General features: G+C 33.7%; 3 protein-coding genes across 4 annotated transcripts in view; 1 reads left to right on the forward strand and 2 right to left on the reverse strand.

The window, feature by feature from the left end:
* LOC134252637 (trafficking protein particle complex subunit 3-like) overlaps positions 1–2,413 on the reverse strand; it is a 4,076-nt gene extending 1,663 nt beyond the window's left edge. The window contains exons 1-2 of the mRNA XM_062735125.1: positions 2,233–2,413; positions 1,839–1,936 (exon numbers count right to left, since the gene is read on the reverse strand). Coding sequence (XP_062591109.1) covers positions 1,839–1,936; positions 2,233–2,274 — 140 coding nt within the window. The 5' untranslated portion in view covers positions 2,275–2,413. The remainder of the gene's footprint in view (positions 1–1,838; positions 1,937–2,232) is intronic.
* A 637-nt stretch (positions 2,414–3,050) lies between these two features.
* On the reverse strand, positions 3,051–7,328 carry LOC134252643 (uncharacterized). 2 transcript variants are annotated; one of them, XM_062735130.1, is made up of 5 exons: positions 7,252–7,267; positions 5,974–6,033; positions 3,925–4,070; positions 3,507–3,606; positions 3,051–3,416 (listed from the first exon to the last, which is right to left on the reverse strand). In XM_062735130.1, the coding sequence occupies exons 3-5, from the start codon at positions 4,055–4,057 to the stop codon at positions 3,185–3,187; spliced, it is 465 nt and encodes a 154-aa protein (XP_062591114.1). In that variant the 5' UTR covers positions 4,058–4,070; positions 5,974–6,033; positions 7,252–7,267; the 3' UTR covers positions 3,051–3,184. The 2 variants fall into 2 exon arrangements, with proteins under 2 accessions (XP_062591114.1, XP_062591115.1); XM_062735131.1 differs by lacking the exon at positions 5,974–6,033 and having other exon boundaries at positions 7,265–7,328.
* A 233-nt stretch (positions 7,329–7,561) lies between these two features.
* Positions 7,562–15,357, forward strand: LOC134252639 (zinc finger-containing ubiquitin peptidase 1-like). Its single transcript, XM_062735127.1, has 8 exons — positions 7,562–7,677; positions 8,568–9,868; positions 9,981–10,066; positions 10,294–10,462; positions 11,019–11,210; positions 11,591–11,759; positions 12,134–12,261; positions 12,573–15,357. The coding sequence occupies exons 2-8, from the start codon at positions 8,578–8,580 to the stop codon at positions 12,824–12,826; spliced, it is 2,289 nt and encodes a 762-aa protein (XP_062591111.1). The 5' UTR covers positions 7,562–7,677; positions 8,568–8,577; the 3' UTR covers positions 12,827–15,357.
* The last annotated feature ends 243 nt before the right edge of the window (positions 15,358–15,600 follow it).

Below are 15,600 nucleotides of genomic sequence, written 5' to 3' on the forward strand. Positions count from 1 at the left end.
CGGTATACCGGTATATCGCGATTTTTTGTTGCGTGATACGTATCGTGATACGGAGACCTAAATACTGGTATTTAGGTACATATTATAAAGTCCAGAAATTATTCATTTATTTGTTCAATCTTTCAAATTACAATTATAGAAAGTCTAAAAAATGTTGTAAAAGGTGAAAAGAACAGCATCTTACCACCCAAACATGATTAATTTTATGTACATAAAAATTTCAAAAAAGTGAAATTTTGTTTTTTAGTATATTTCTAAGAAAAATAATGACAATTCATTAAAAATCATTGTAAAAATTGATTGTAAAAATATCATGATATTATCGTGATATTTTGGAAAAAAATCGTGATATATCGCGATACGAAAATTTTGGCCATACTCATCCCTAATATAACAGGTACCTCCATTCCAAACTCAGGCAAACAGTTTGATTCTTGGGTTGGACAAAGTGCATGTAGCCCTTAAACCTAGCTGTAGATCTGTAGCTCTCCGAAAAAATATACTGACAGACCGGAGAGCTACAGTGCCACCCATTTAAAAAAGTGCACCGTTTCTCAATTTATTTCTCAATGTTTTTCTACTCCCCTTCTCAAAATATTACTAACTGTGTGAAATCAAGCTTTATTACAGTTGGGGTAAGAATTTATAGAAATTGATCCAAAAATGAGTGGAACTTTTTGTGTGCAATAAATTCACATTTTTTTCAATGGGTGGCACTGTAGCTGCAGATCTGTAGCTCTCCGAAAAAATATATATTGATAGACCGGAGAGCTACAGTGCCACTCATTGAAAAAACTGTATATTTATTGCGCACAAAAAAGTGCGCTCGATTCGTGATTAATTTTTCCAAATTCTTAACTCAATTGCAAAAAATGGAAGATTTCAAAAAATTACTCTCTCCTCTATCAAGTTCTCTCGTAGTTGACATCTGAACGAAGTATATTGGACTGAATTATCTTTGAAACCAAAATGGCAGTATAAATAAGCGAAATGTCGGATGATTGCAATATCTGGGACAGGAGGACTATTAACAACAATTATGAGGAATGTTTTGTTGTGGAAATAGTCAAAGAATATGTTAGGAACACACGGTTAGTAATATTTTGAGATTACAGCTTTAAAAACATGGAGAAATAAATTGAGAACCCAGTGCATTTTTTTTTGTGCGCAATAAATATACAGTTTTTTCAATGGGTGGCTCTGTAGCTCTCCGGTCTATCAATAATTTTTTCGGAGAGCTATAGATCTGCAGCTAGGTGGCACTGTAGCTCTTTGGTTATCCATCCCAATTTTTTCAGACCAGCGAGCTACAGATCTGCAGCTACCCTTGAGCCCAGTCAATAAATGTATACTGTTCCATATCTGACATTCTCTCAAGCGAGAAATTATTGCAATGAAACTTTGTATCAACAGGTTGGGACCATTTCCCTGAATGGGACATAATATCTCAAGTGGGATATAAATTTACAGTGCAAAAAATGAAAGTTTTTATTTTGCCTATAAATATCATAAATCTGCATAAAAATGCTTAAAAAGGAATAAATTTTGGCAAAACTTTTTCTGAGAACCTACAGTTTGTTAGATTGATCACCAAAAAGTTAACGAACTTCTGAGGGATCAATCTCCTAAACAATGGGCATACAGAAAACCTTGTTAACCGAGTTATTCCTTTATAAGTATCTAATTGCAGATTTATGTTACATGGTTATTTATGACTAAAATAAAAATAATCATTTTTGCACTGTAAATTTATATCCCATATGGGATATTATATCCCTGACAGGCTATTATATCCCATTTTGTTGAGTGGTCCTAACCTTCAATCAAGTTGTACGTACATTTTTTCCAGCTGTTTGTTGACTTCATCATCATCTTCATAATCTTTCAATAGCTGAGCCACAAGAGCCCCATATGTTAAAGAAAATAATTCACCATTCTGGAATTAAATACATTTGAATGTAAGTTAACTTAAAATATATCAATTCTTTACTTGAAATTTTTACATGCATGCATATGAATCTTCAGGTTCAGGGTTTAAAATCTGTACAAGAATGAAAGGCTAAATGGTACTCTGTATTGTGATTACAACAATGTAACACAAAAGAATTCACAGACTGACATAAGACTAACAAAATGAAAGATAAAAAAAGATATGAAAGCTGAAGAAATAATACTATAAATATGATAAAGAAAAAAAAGGCCGAACGAGAAAATTCGAAATATGCAACTTACTACTTTGCGTTGATCTACACCTCTAGTGCCTTGTCTGGACATTTTTCTTAAATATATAAAACTGTTTTAACTTTTTTAATGACAATATCCTTCACTTCATAAGGGAAATAATGCTCTACATAATGCAATTTTAGTATTTTGATGTTCACGCCTCCAAATATTGTATAGCAACTTCCGGTTATGATTTGATTTCTTTTTCATTAAATCGTTCCAAGAATATTCGTAATTATTTTTAAGTAACCCGAGTAAGTTGTTCAGTGAATATTCGTTATTTGTGTAACCCGATTCCATCTCCTCATACACATGTTTAAATATGTTCTGATATTCATATGTATCTTTTTTGTAATGATTATGTCATAAGAGTTATAAGGATTAATTAAAAAAGACAAATATTTTGCATGTAACAGGTCCTTATAAGGTCAGTAGATGATCCTACAATCTTTCAAATACATGTATATCTTAACCAGTTAACAGCATGATATTCAATTTATGGATGGAAACGTAATAAATTCAAATAACAGTTTCCTGTAATTAAATAGTGAACTATGGATATATTTTTGTTCAAAGCTGTTTTTGAACAAATAAACATGATAAACTTATTTATAGTTTAAATACCTAAATTATGATGTAACATCTATTCAGAATAATTCTACATAGTTCCTTCTTATATTTCCTTGTAATAGCTTTCATCAAGCTGCTTATATTATATTGAAGAGAATGTACAAAGTAAAAAAAAAATTAATCATTATGAAATTCCTGGTTTAAAAATAAAAAAAAAAAACAAAAACAAAAACAAAAAGAATTAAAAACCCAACAAATTCTTGTTAAAATATATTTACTGTTTATATGTTTGTACATAATTATATTTAGAGCTGTTTTAAACATGTACAATGTATTCAGTCTTTATTAACTCTACAAACAGAAATAAAATGCTGTAAAATAAACTGGTTCTCTAGGCTTTACTAGTCTTTGCAGCAGCTTCTCTTTCCTGTTTCTGTTCCAGTAAATGCTTAAGTCTCAGTGCATCTACTTGCACTTGGCTGCAATCACTCAGTGTCCTCCCTCGCTTCTTGATTTCTCTCCCTTTCCTGATAATTGACCCGGCAAGACAGATCATGAAAACAACACCAATGACATTGACCTTTATCCTTGAAATAGTTCTCATGGCAAGATGCTCATTTCGCCTGAAAAAGTAATGAAAAAGCCTCTGAACAAATAATGTAATTGTATTACTATTCAAATACACCAAAATATGTATCCATTTACTGACTTACGTTATGAATTGAGGGGGCTCTTCTGTCCAGCCAATTCTTTTGGTAAATCTGGCCATTCGAATCAGTCTGGGAGTCATCTTAATTCTTGGATCTTGAAATGCTTTAATAAAAACAATTGGATAAATAAATTGCAGTACATTACCTCAAATAATTCATTTTCAGAAATTTACTCTGAACTAGATACACTATTTATTACATTTGGCAAGGTATTCTATGCTATCAATGGAAAGCAATCTCTAATAATACAAGAATGCTAAATGTTTTATAAGCACACATTTACATAAATAGCATTAAAAAAGTGCTAAATAAAATCAAAATCATACATACACACATTATACAAAACTAAGCATAAACCTATTTTTTACATTTCCCAAGCACAGTTTTAACTTAAATTCAGATAAGATCATAAAGATCATACAATGTCCCGCAGCAGTCTCGGACTGTTGGAAGAGATGGCGTACAGGGATACTGTTCTTGCTGCTGCATGACTCCTTCACTGGTTGTGTCCACAGTCTTTGACATTTACCTGGGAAAAATCTTGTAAACCTCATGCTGTCATTTCACCTTAAAGAGACAGGATTAAAAAAATTTTATTAGTAATACCATTATATGCTGCTACAACAAAGTTGGACATTCATATTAAACTCAAAACAAACAGTGGGTTATCTTACAGACAGAAATTGAGAAACTTATTATCTAAGCTATAATGTAAAAAATAAACATAATGATAATTAAAAAAAAAAACCCAAATATTTACATTGATTTGAATTAAGAGAGAATTTATAGCATTAAAAAAGGGTAAGATTTAGAGGATCACTGGAAAAATGTGTTACATGAACTGAATATGACTGATAAATATTTATTTCATGTTAGATCAAAATATTACTGACTTTATGAGACAGTGCCTAACAAAAGATAATGTCATTACTTTTTTAAAGAAAAGGTTAAAAAAAATCTAAAAGTTGTTTGAAGGATTGCAGTAGTTTTGTATAGTTACAAAGGATATAGTAAGATATATTTTATGCAGGCAAATAGATAGAGTTAACTCTATAAGAATGTGTAAATCATTTTTGAAAATTCGGACCATTGACACCTTAGTCCAATAAAACTTTGTCCAAGACAAAACAGCCCTCAATTTTTGACTCTTTAACACACAACGTCAAACATTTGGGAATGTCTCTGTACATCGTCGCACACCACAGCCAAAATGTACAATCCTCTCCTATTCTGGCCATGGTTGCATGAGACGAGAATATCTAGTAGCTCATTAAAGTATTGACCAATGCGAGTATAGCATAGTCGGAAATTGACCTTTCATGTAACCTTTCAATACCTAATCGCAGTGTACGAAATACTGCTGATGTAAGTTGCTGATTTCAATTGCGATGTAAACAAAACTTGTCATTGACTGAATATGAGGTCACAATAGAGAGGCGTAAATAGAAGATTAAACACTTTTTTTAACAAATTCATGAAGCCACGGAAAAGGAGAGAGCTATATGCAAGGATACTTTGTCCAGTTTGGTTGAAACTGTGGCTTGAGAAGAAGATGAAAATGTGAAAAGTTTACAACAACGACTACTGATGATAGAACTCGTGCAGCATGATTGGAAGGTCGTGGGTTCGAACCCCTGACCTGTTTGACTTATGTCAATAGCTAGTTAGCAACTGTTCCTTTGGAAAGCACTTGGCACTTTGGATTGAAAGTTTTGGATCCTTCCAATGAGACCTTCAAAACCAATGGTCTGTGTCATTAGGCAATGGCACGAGAAAGATTCCTTGCTGCTAAATGACCTTGAGTGCTTAGTGAAGTCCAAATATGAACCTCTTCACAGATATATGGGGGCAACTCTATGTAAAAATTTTCAAATGGGACGCAAAACAACATAATTTAACATTCAAAACATTTAGGCAGAATATAGTCTGGACAAACTGGGAGGACCTGTCAATGCAATCTCTACCCAGAGTTATCGTTCGCTTCGCTACAACACCTCTGTCAACGTCTAAATGCCAAGATTCTTGGCAAAACTTATTTTTACCTATTGCATCATAAATTATCAATGTAAAACTTTTATACTCTTGCTTAACATGTGAAATGAAAGTTTATTTATGAGAATTGGAATCAGATATCACTTTTTCGCCATGTCTTATAGGGGATTATTTCTCGGCAGGATATTACGAACGTGGAAAATTTAAAAACGCATTGCCGATAAATATCAACATGGTTTAGTTTTTATAGACAATAAGCTTTCAGCTTTGACAAATATATAGAAACATAAAGGTGTTTATCTTTTTGTGGGCAATTTTCAACAACATTTGAAAATAAAAATCACGTTCCTCCGCTTCCGTACTACTTTTTAGACGTTGACAGAGGTATAAGTGGAACGATAACTCTGGGTAGAGATTGCTGTCAATGGTCACAAAACATAATTTTCAAATAAACAATCATTGCAAAAATGCAGGTTACCTAAAACACTCTTTTTAACAATGGAATAGACAAAAGAGTTAAAAACAGGTACTGTTAGTCTTAAAGACCCAATTTTTTTACCGTACGGTTACCTGAGGAGGGGGAGTGGTCGAAGTACTAGTGGTGTTATTTACCTGACAAGATTTCACAACATTGTTAATAACCCCCAATACCCAAGATGTCAAAAATCTGTGTATACGTAGCATTACACAGGAAGTCTGTGTTTGGTAATCAGGGTCATCATTACGTGTTTTGAGTGAAACTACGTAAAATAATTATATTAATATGAAATTTATTTGTATTAACGCATTCATAGTAATCATGGTAATGTTTTGAAGGGAAAAAAATAATAAGATACATGTATATCGTTTTAGAAAATGTTTTCCTTACATAAAAGAAAAAAAAAATCACGAGTAAAACCAACATATATATCTTTTTTAATCTTCAATAAAAGAAATCACTTGATTAAAAAAGTCTGAATATTGAAATAAAAAAAATCCACCTATCCATCGTGCATGTGAACATGCATTTACCGCGATCGGAATGTTTTTTTCCCCTGGCCAAAATATTCCATATTTTTGATTCTTCGTGTGTTAACAATTTTATTGTTAGAAAGATTTCTTTTCAGAAATCGATCTCTATTAATTATTTTCACATTTTCATTACGTATATATCAGGGACCTTTATACTAGTATATAGGTCCCTGGTATATATACAGACGCTAGAGGAAATTCGAGCATTAATTCTGACATCAATTTCTGTACAACATCGTGCGGATTGTTGCCATAGTACAAAATAAAACATCTTTTAAAGCCTATGCTATGCCGTTTATTAGTGCTGAATATTTTTCTTATATCCCATTTCTTAAAAAATAATTCAAAAATCGTCGGACTTCCAATTACGGCAAAAAGAGCCGGTTTTTGTGGACGCTGATAACGTGGACGATTTAACACTTACAAGTAACAAACAGCAGTGAAAATAGAAAAGAAATATTTAATAACGTCAATGTTTTAATAATCTACTTTCAATTATGTTTTGAAATAAAATTCAAACACATTGGAGATTTTTAACCCGCGTGTATACTATGCGGGTACATGAAAGAGTTTGACGCGTGACCAGGTAATTGTTTTCAAAACACCCAAACTCAGATTACCAAGAAGCACAGGTAGCTGACCTGTCAATCAAATCAGAAGCTATTGTTTTTTTATGATCGACAGGCGGTAAATTATTGATCTTGAATCAGGTAGATTTTAGGGGCGTTAACATAAAATTGGGTGTTTAAACAGCTCACATTATGTTAAATTCCAAGGTTTTTCAAGTTGCAAGATCCTTAACCTCAAAACTGGAAACAGTAAAAAGCACGAAAAAGAGAAACAACACCGTATTCAGAATATATCCGGAATTCCCGCTCCGCCCCCCCCCCCCCAATTTAAAATTTCTTTTTATTTCGAATATAGAGATATAATACATGTATATATAACAATAAAGTCTTGATGCCTAAAATATATTTATGAATATTTTTTGAAAAAATTATTTTTTGGGGCATTTATATTTCTTCGTTTCCCGGATTTCTTTACGTTATTCGTAACGGACTTATTTTGTATGTTGCTGAAATAAAATGAAAATAGAAGATGAGGTTCATTGAAAATTCATGAGATTTTAGACATGTATATTAATTAAGCAACTTCCTGTCCATCACCGTAGGTAAGAAATGAAGAGAACTGACATTTACACCCAACTTAAATAGTGAACTGAACTATAGGTTAATCAGCTGATCAGATTGATTAGTTAATTAATTTGAACAGATGTCATTTAACATCTGATATGTTAGGCAGTTCGGCCCACTCTCACATGAGAGAAAGAATTTATGTTAGCAAATTCTTATAAAATTCAATGCACTTTTACTTCTGATAAGCAGTCAGAATGCTGACTTTTTTTGGGTGCACACAATTAAAGAAATTGAATTTGATGTGTATAAGTTAAAACAGCTTGATGGATTATTGATTTATTGAAATGAAACTTAAAACAGTTAAGGATCAGAGCCGCAAACATCAGGGAAAAGACCAAAAATTCTCAATTGGTCCAGAGACAAAAATACACAATTTAAGTTAACTTTTATATCTTTGGTTGAACCTACTACATGTATTGGCCGTTTATAAATTGTTATGAGAAGCAATGAAACAACAGATTTAATAATTCTAAATTATTAAATTAACAAATTCTATAATATTACTGGTAATTGGCAAAATAATTCATAAGAAAATAGCTATTGATTAATCATTAATATACTTAGTACTTGAACATGTTGATGTTACTGATATAATGTGAATAATTGTAACCACGGTCATCTCATCTGATATTAATCATGTTAATAATTTTAAAAATTAACCATTTTTAGTGTTAAATCTTAGGAGAGAAACTAGATCACTATGATTTTTAGAATCAATGTTCCCTTGTCCCTCAGGTTCATGGACAAGCTAAATGTTATGAGTTTATAGACTCACTTTTCATGTTTAAAATATTTACTTTGTGTTTAATTTACCTGCTGTATAATGTAGCTGTGTAAACAAAATTTATACAATTGTCCTTTACAGACTAGGCTCCATGGCAGAAGGAGGCATCATTTTAGAGAAAGAAGGGAAATTCCTGGAAGATGATGCTAAATTTCCCTGTCTCATCTGTGGCCAGAAGGGACTAACCCAGAATGAGATGCGAGCCCATATAATGATGGAACATGTGGAGCGAGATATTTCCTGTCCATTCTGTGACCTTAGTGGGGTCACATCTAATGAGATGAATTTACATATCAATAGTGCTCACCTCTCAGAGGAGGATTCTGCTCAAGCTAGTCAGTCAAACACCTTATCTGTTAAAGGCAACGACTCCCCTGATTCTGTAGCTAGTCACACATCAGAAGCCATGTCTCAAGAAAAACATTCCAAAAGCAAAGGCAAAGATGACTCAACTACAGAAAATACTCAGCCAAGGATCTCAAAGGGAATGAAATCCACAGAGGGTAATAACAGGGAGAAAGCATCCTCTAAAACACTGAAAATATCTGAAGATCTAGAGTATGATCATGACAAAAGCTGCAGTTCAAACAGCCAAAGTAATTTCAGTCAGTCAAGCAGTAGATCAAGGAATGCCCAAGCCTCAGAGGGAGTGGACAAAAGTCATTTATTCCTAGAAGTTAACCAGCCAAGAGAGGACGCCGGAGTTTTAAGATTGACTCAAGGTTTCAACAGTTCCCATAGCATAGCAGGTGCTATAAGAAGAGGCGCAGCACAGAATGGAACAGGTTTCCAAGGCAATCAAAGAAATAACCCTCTGATTGTGCCAGATATCAATGATAATGTAGAACCTGATATCAACTCCAATATTCCCGGTGAATTTCCTTGTCCTATGTGCCAGTTCAGTACGATATCTGAAGCAGACATCCAGACTCATGTAAATAGAGAACACCTGGATATTCTAAGCCCATGTAAAGGTGATGATTATGAAATGGTTGACGATGATTCTGTTCCAAGATGTCCACTATGTGGAGCCTTGATGAATTCTGTGGATGAATTACAAATTCATGTCAATGTTAGTCACTCTGATATCCTCAGCCCAGATCAACCAATGGATATGCAGGAGAAGTTATATCCACCAATGAGAAGAGAGGATATTGTTGAAAAGCCAGTCAGAAGTAAGAATGGGTCTGCTCCACCTCTGGCAACTTTTGACAAAGATGGTAGAGATGAGGATGGGGAAATGGCTGCCTGTAGCAGAAACTGGAATGAAGGCAGAGGCTGGCAAAATATTGTCACTTGTCCTGTCTGTGATCAGGAGTTTGATGATACAGCCATCTTGGAAATTCATGTGAATGGTCATTTTTCTGCTAACAACACACCAGGTGATTATGTTCTCCATATCAGAAAAACTATAGTTTGAAATGCATGTTTTGCATCATTCATTGCTTTATACATTAGATGAGATTGTAATATTCCTCTGATTCTATTTTGCAGTTGTAGAAAATGACTTTGCATTAGCTCAAGAACTTGGAAAATCTGAATATGAAGATCAGGAGCAAAGACAGTTTGAAGCCTTGCAGGTTTGGATTTTAGATTTGTTAACACTTCAATCTGAATTTCCCATAGGGGATCAAATGTGTTTATAACATAGAATGCTAAGGATATAAGCATACTGGTACATATAAAAAATGATTAATGGTGAAGAATTTTTAGACTAAAGAATGTCAGATTCATGAGCTATAGTCTTTGAAATGTTACGTACAATACTGTATACATGTAGTATAATTTTGATAATGAAATATTTTAGACAATGTATGGGATGAAAGGAAACTCAAGCTACAAGAAGCAGTATGAACGAACCTTGGAGAATTCCTTCACCAAAGGTGATCTGAGTATTACTGAGTATCATCTACGTAAACAGAGTCTGAAGACAAGAGATCTGGCAGGCACGGAGGACGGACACTCCTGTACTAAAGGTGTGGATCTAAAGGGGCCTTTTTGTAGAAATATATTAAAGCTTGATATCCTGGATAAGATTAGGCCTGGCTCCACATTGTAGGTTTCCTGTAATGATTAGTCTGTCATTCTCTCTTACAATCCAGTATCACTTGCTCGAAGAATATTTTCTTTCCCTTTGACCCAGGGTTTGCAGTGACTGTGAACTATTTCTGTTTAGATCAAAAGCCAGGGACATAGTGAATCTCTGTGTAAAATCCTTTAGCATATATTTCCCTTACATTGGCTAATATGTGCTGTACTTTACCAACAGATTGCTTGTGGGTAAAGGGTATGCAGTGAAGTTGAAAGGTCATACTTTACATTATTTTGGAAAAAAAATTGTGAAAAAAAATAGTAAAAAAAAAAAAAAAAAATTCGGAAAAAATTCAAAACCTCAGGTGTCAAATTTGTATCCTACTGAATGGAAACAAATGCCCTACAAATGTCCTATTTGTATATTTAGATATATACCATTTAGATTTTTTAAGGGATACACTTTTATCTATTGGTTTTAAGAAAATATTATGCCTTTAGGTTTAATGGAGCAATTCGCCACATACTACGGAAGTAAGCCGCCCAGTATAGCTAATGTTTACCTAGCCTCACACGTGGACCACTACGCAGCGTCTTACGGAGACAAGGGGTGGGGGTGTGGCTACCGGAACTTCCAGATGTTACTATCAGCACTAGCAGCCAACCCTACGTACAGCAAGGTCCTCTTTAATGGTATTACATGTTCCTTATTTTTTAGCTTAGAGAAATAAACTCCTGGTAATTGCCAAACCACATGAAGCTATGAATTTGTCAAACACATTACATAACCACTTTAAAAAGAGATAAAGATTCTTAATGGCATAACCTAGAGCAAGATGCTTGAAATGATTGAATTATATTTCATCTTAAAAACAAGGATGACTCTGATGAGGATTGTCATTAGAGATGAAATTATCGTTTAATGCTTGCTTGGAAGTTTAGAGACGATACCTGTGATATTTGTAAAAGTCAAATCCACAATATAAACACATTTACATGTTTCAGTCCATGAAAAATGAACAAAATATTTACCTTTTTTTAAAACTTTTATTACTTTTGTTTTATCATTGTAGGTAAACCTGTGATCCCCTCCATTCCTAAAATCCAACAGCTGATTGAGGCAGCCTGGGCCAAGGGCTTTGATCAGCAGGGAAAGGAGCAACTGGGTAACAAAGTCACCAACACCACTAAATGGATCGGGGCCACAGAGATCGTAGCTACACTTTGCTCGCTCAAAGTCAAGTAAGTGTCCAGTACCCGATCTAATGCTTCAGGTTACTTATGGTGTGAATGATTTCCTATCAACTGCATGTATTGTTGCTGTAAATAATCCCCTAATGTTATCAAAATACAATTTAAGTTAAGAGGGAGAGTAGGCAATAGATAGATCTCTTAATTGTGGTAATAAGATTACTTTTGTTACTTTGATCTGATCATATATTGCTCTATTAATGCTAGATGTTCTCTCTTGAATTAATCCAGTATAAAAGAATAATGAAAAAAGTCATACTATGCCAAAAATTAAATTTCTAAGCATTAGATAATTTGATACTGTATGTGTTTATATGTTAAATTTATTAGTATGATTTTTATTAAATCTATTCATCTGCTTGAAGGTGCCAACTGTTGGATTTCCACAGCCCTTCTGGGCCCCAGGGGACACACCCCAAACTGTTTGACTGGATCAAGGCTTATTTTGAGAAGAAAGAGGCATACAAGCTTCCCATATACCTTCAGCACCATGGTAATGCTGAATTCTGTACATGAAAATGTATAAAGTTATCTAGGGATATTAAATTTCACTCTTGCTTCAGCATTCAGTACACTTTGTTCAGTACATTTAGTCAGATTAGTGTTATAAAGACTCACTCTACCATTTGAAAATAGAATAAAGAGGGCTAACTGAATCCCGTATTAATCCATAGAATCATATTGTAGCAACTTTTCTCCTTTTTGAAAAGCCATTTTAATTAAGTTCAGAGTTCAAAGATTTGTAAAAGAATACTGTAGCTCAGTTAAAAAAGCATCTGAATTATACATTTTAATTTCTTTCAGGCCATAGTAGAACAGTGGTTGGTATAGAGGAAGTTCGGGAGGGTGGTCTACGTTTACTGATCTTTGACCCCTCCACTCCCCGCAAACAGATGCAGCAGTACCATGGTGTGGTGAACGGCAGTAACCTCCGCACCATTCGACGTACGCTACACGGACTGAAGGCCAAGCAGTACCAGTTAGTGGCTGTCACAGGGATCCTTACTGACCAGCAGTACGAGGAAAGCAAGGTGCTCCGCTCTCAGAGAATCCACTAGTCTAGAACTAGATCTATACCTGGAGAATGGGAATACTAGCAGAAAAAGTTAATCTACTCTCAGAGAATCCACTAGTCTAGAATAAAATCTATTCCCGGAGAAGGGGAAAACTAGCAGAAAAAAGTTAACTCCACTCTCAAAGAATCCACTGGTCTAGAATTAGATCTATACCTGGAGAATGGGAAAACTAGCAGGAAAAAGTTAGCTCTAACAAACTGTTAAAGTCTTTCTAACAGGAAAAGTTTAAGCCATATCAGATTGCATTGCATTAGTGAATTATGTCGACCGAAGAAAATATAAACACCTTATTTTATTGATGCCAGCAAATACATTCAAGTTATTGTGTACTTATAGTTACAAGTATCTACGTGAGTATATCTTTTTGATAATTTAAGGAAGGAATTTCCAGACATTGTTTCAGATATGTTGACTTATTATAATATCTGTTTTTTCTGCATCTGAAGCATCATCGCTAGCCAAGAGTGATGATTCGAATCAAGGGTTGGAGACGAAGGTAGTGGATCTTAAATTCTTGGCTAGTGAAGATGTATCTAAGGCAGTTTCAGTGTATAATAGTCAAGCATGATGGAAATTTTAATCTTGCTAATACTTCTATCTTATTGATACAAATAGTTGCTACTTAGAACATAGAATATTCCATGTTTTTTCAGAGAACATTGTATTGCTTGGTAGGCTGTAGATTGAAGGATTCTTAACAATATTACAGTGCTTTGGTGCTTGTTTACAATGAATGATGCTATCAGTATTGTATCACTAGGGGCAGAATGATGACACTGTGTTGGGGAATTGAATTCCATGTGCACAATTCTATCAAGATATCGTAATGACAAAGGATTTATTTATTATCAATATGTGATTATATTTAGTTTGAAAAACAGACATTACACTTGATCATGTTCTGATTATTAAAAGCTGAGCAGTTGTTTTCAGGAAATTTTATCTTAAGCCAATAGAAGAAACAGAAAATGAATGTAAGAGGGAAATGTACATTTTAATGATCTTTTTTATGCAGAATGCTCAAGTGATTAAAAAATAAAAATGGTTCCAAATTTTAGTATTATTCTAAAAGCACAAAATTTTATATACTGTAACCACAAAGCAAATATTTATCTGAATGACAGGTTAAAGAGATCCTGAAAAGAAAAAAAATGAAAATCTGTATGATTGGGGCATTTATTGTCTTCAGTTGTGTAAAAACTTAACTTTTTTTTACCTTCACCTTTGACCTGTTGGCAACAAAATCAATCGGTGTCTTTTTTTCAGCTATAGGGAGTTCTGATTTTAAATTTCTTTGCAAAAGCTCAAAGGCTTCACAAGTTATAGCGTGGAAATAAAAGTTTTAAAACAGACACAATTTATGACTTTGAGCTTTGGACCCCAAAATCAAAAGAGGTTTTCCTTAGGCCTCAGGGAGTTGTTATGTATAAATCATAATTTCATTATAAAAGCTGAAACTTAAGGCTTCTTGAGATTTATTGTGGAAACAAAAGTGATACAGACAGAAAGACAGATAGACTGACAGACAGACAGACAGACCTAATTAATATTCCTCACTTTCAGTGAAAGCAGGGTACAAAAGTGTACTATGTATAAAACAAGACCTTTTTTCAATATGAAATGAACAATTACCTTTGTTAATTTATTAAAGTTAGTTTGTGTTGATCTACAGTTAAGTGATCCAGTAAATCGGTCATTGATCAGCCTGAGACTTTAGAGAAAGTTATTGATAGTATAGTTCAGAGAAGAATTCCCTCTTATGAAGCTGTTCCTGTTTCTCTGATGTATAAGTTTGATAAGTGCTAAAATTATGATCCTTTTTGCAATATATTGTTGTTCATTTTATGTGCTGGATACCTTTGTAGTTTAAGATAAGAAAAAATATCAGTAGGGTATTTTAACAAGTATTACACTGACATGATGTGATTTATTATCTATTAATTAATAAATCACATTATTTACAGTATGTTTGTGTACTACTTATATCTTCTTTTTGGTATAAGAGTTCTGTAGTAATTTCTCATGTGACCAAAAAAATTAGAAGGTACCTTACAAAAGAAATGCAAATCATTGCAAAGCACATTTTGCAACATATTACCTGTTCTTTGTGTTGGTTAAAAGTCTAAATCATGTAGGTATTGTGATTGTCTGGAGTTGTCTGAAGAAAAAATAATAGAAATCTGTGAACAGAACAGAATTAACAGAAGATGTTTTCACTGTGTTGCTGATTGTGATCTATACATGTATCGTATGAATGTGGTTATAGGCATATAGGGCAAAGCTTAATTGTTGTAAATATATGAAACCTGTAATTGCATATTGTAAAGTCTTTCTTGAATCTTAATTCTGTTATAAATGTTTCATGATGATGCTATTTGTTTTTGCACAGCTGTGATATATAGTACATATGTATGTGTTTCACTGAAGGTGAATATAACATATCCGAAGGAGAGCCCGATTCATTGCCGTCTTGTTGTTGTAAATTTATTAAAATCTATGAATACAAATACCAATTCGTTGTTTCATTTCAAGAAGAAATTTTTGGATGGAATTTTCTAGGGCTGGGTACCTGGTTACCTGACTACCCGGTCACCTGACAACTTAATCACCTGACTACCTTGTCACCTGAGTATCTAGTTACTTGACTACCTGGTCACCTGACTACCTTGTTACCTGAGTATCTAGTTACTTGACTACCTGGTCACCTGACTACCTTGTCACTTGAGTATCTAGTTACTTGACTACCTGGTCACCTG

This window comes from Saccostrea cucullata, unplaced genomic scaffold, assembly GCF_032062105.1.
Source record: "Saccostrea cucullata isolate Sc308-1 unplaced genomic scaffold, CSIRO_AGI_Scuc_v1 ctg6662, whole genome shotgun sequence".
Classification (NCBI taxonomy): Eukaryota; Metazoa; Mollusca; class Bivalvia; order Ostreida; family Ostreidae; genus Saccostrea; species Saccostrea cuccullata.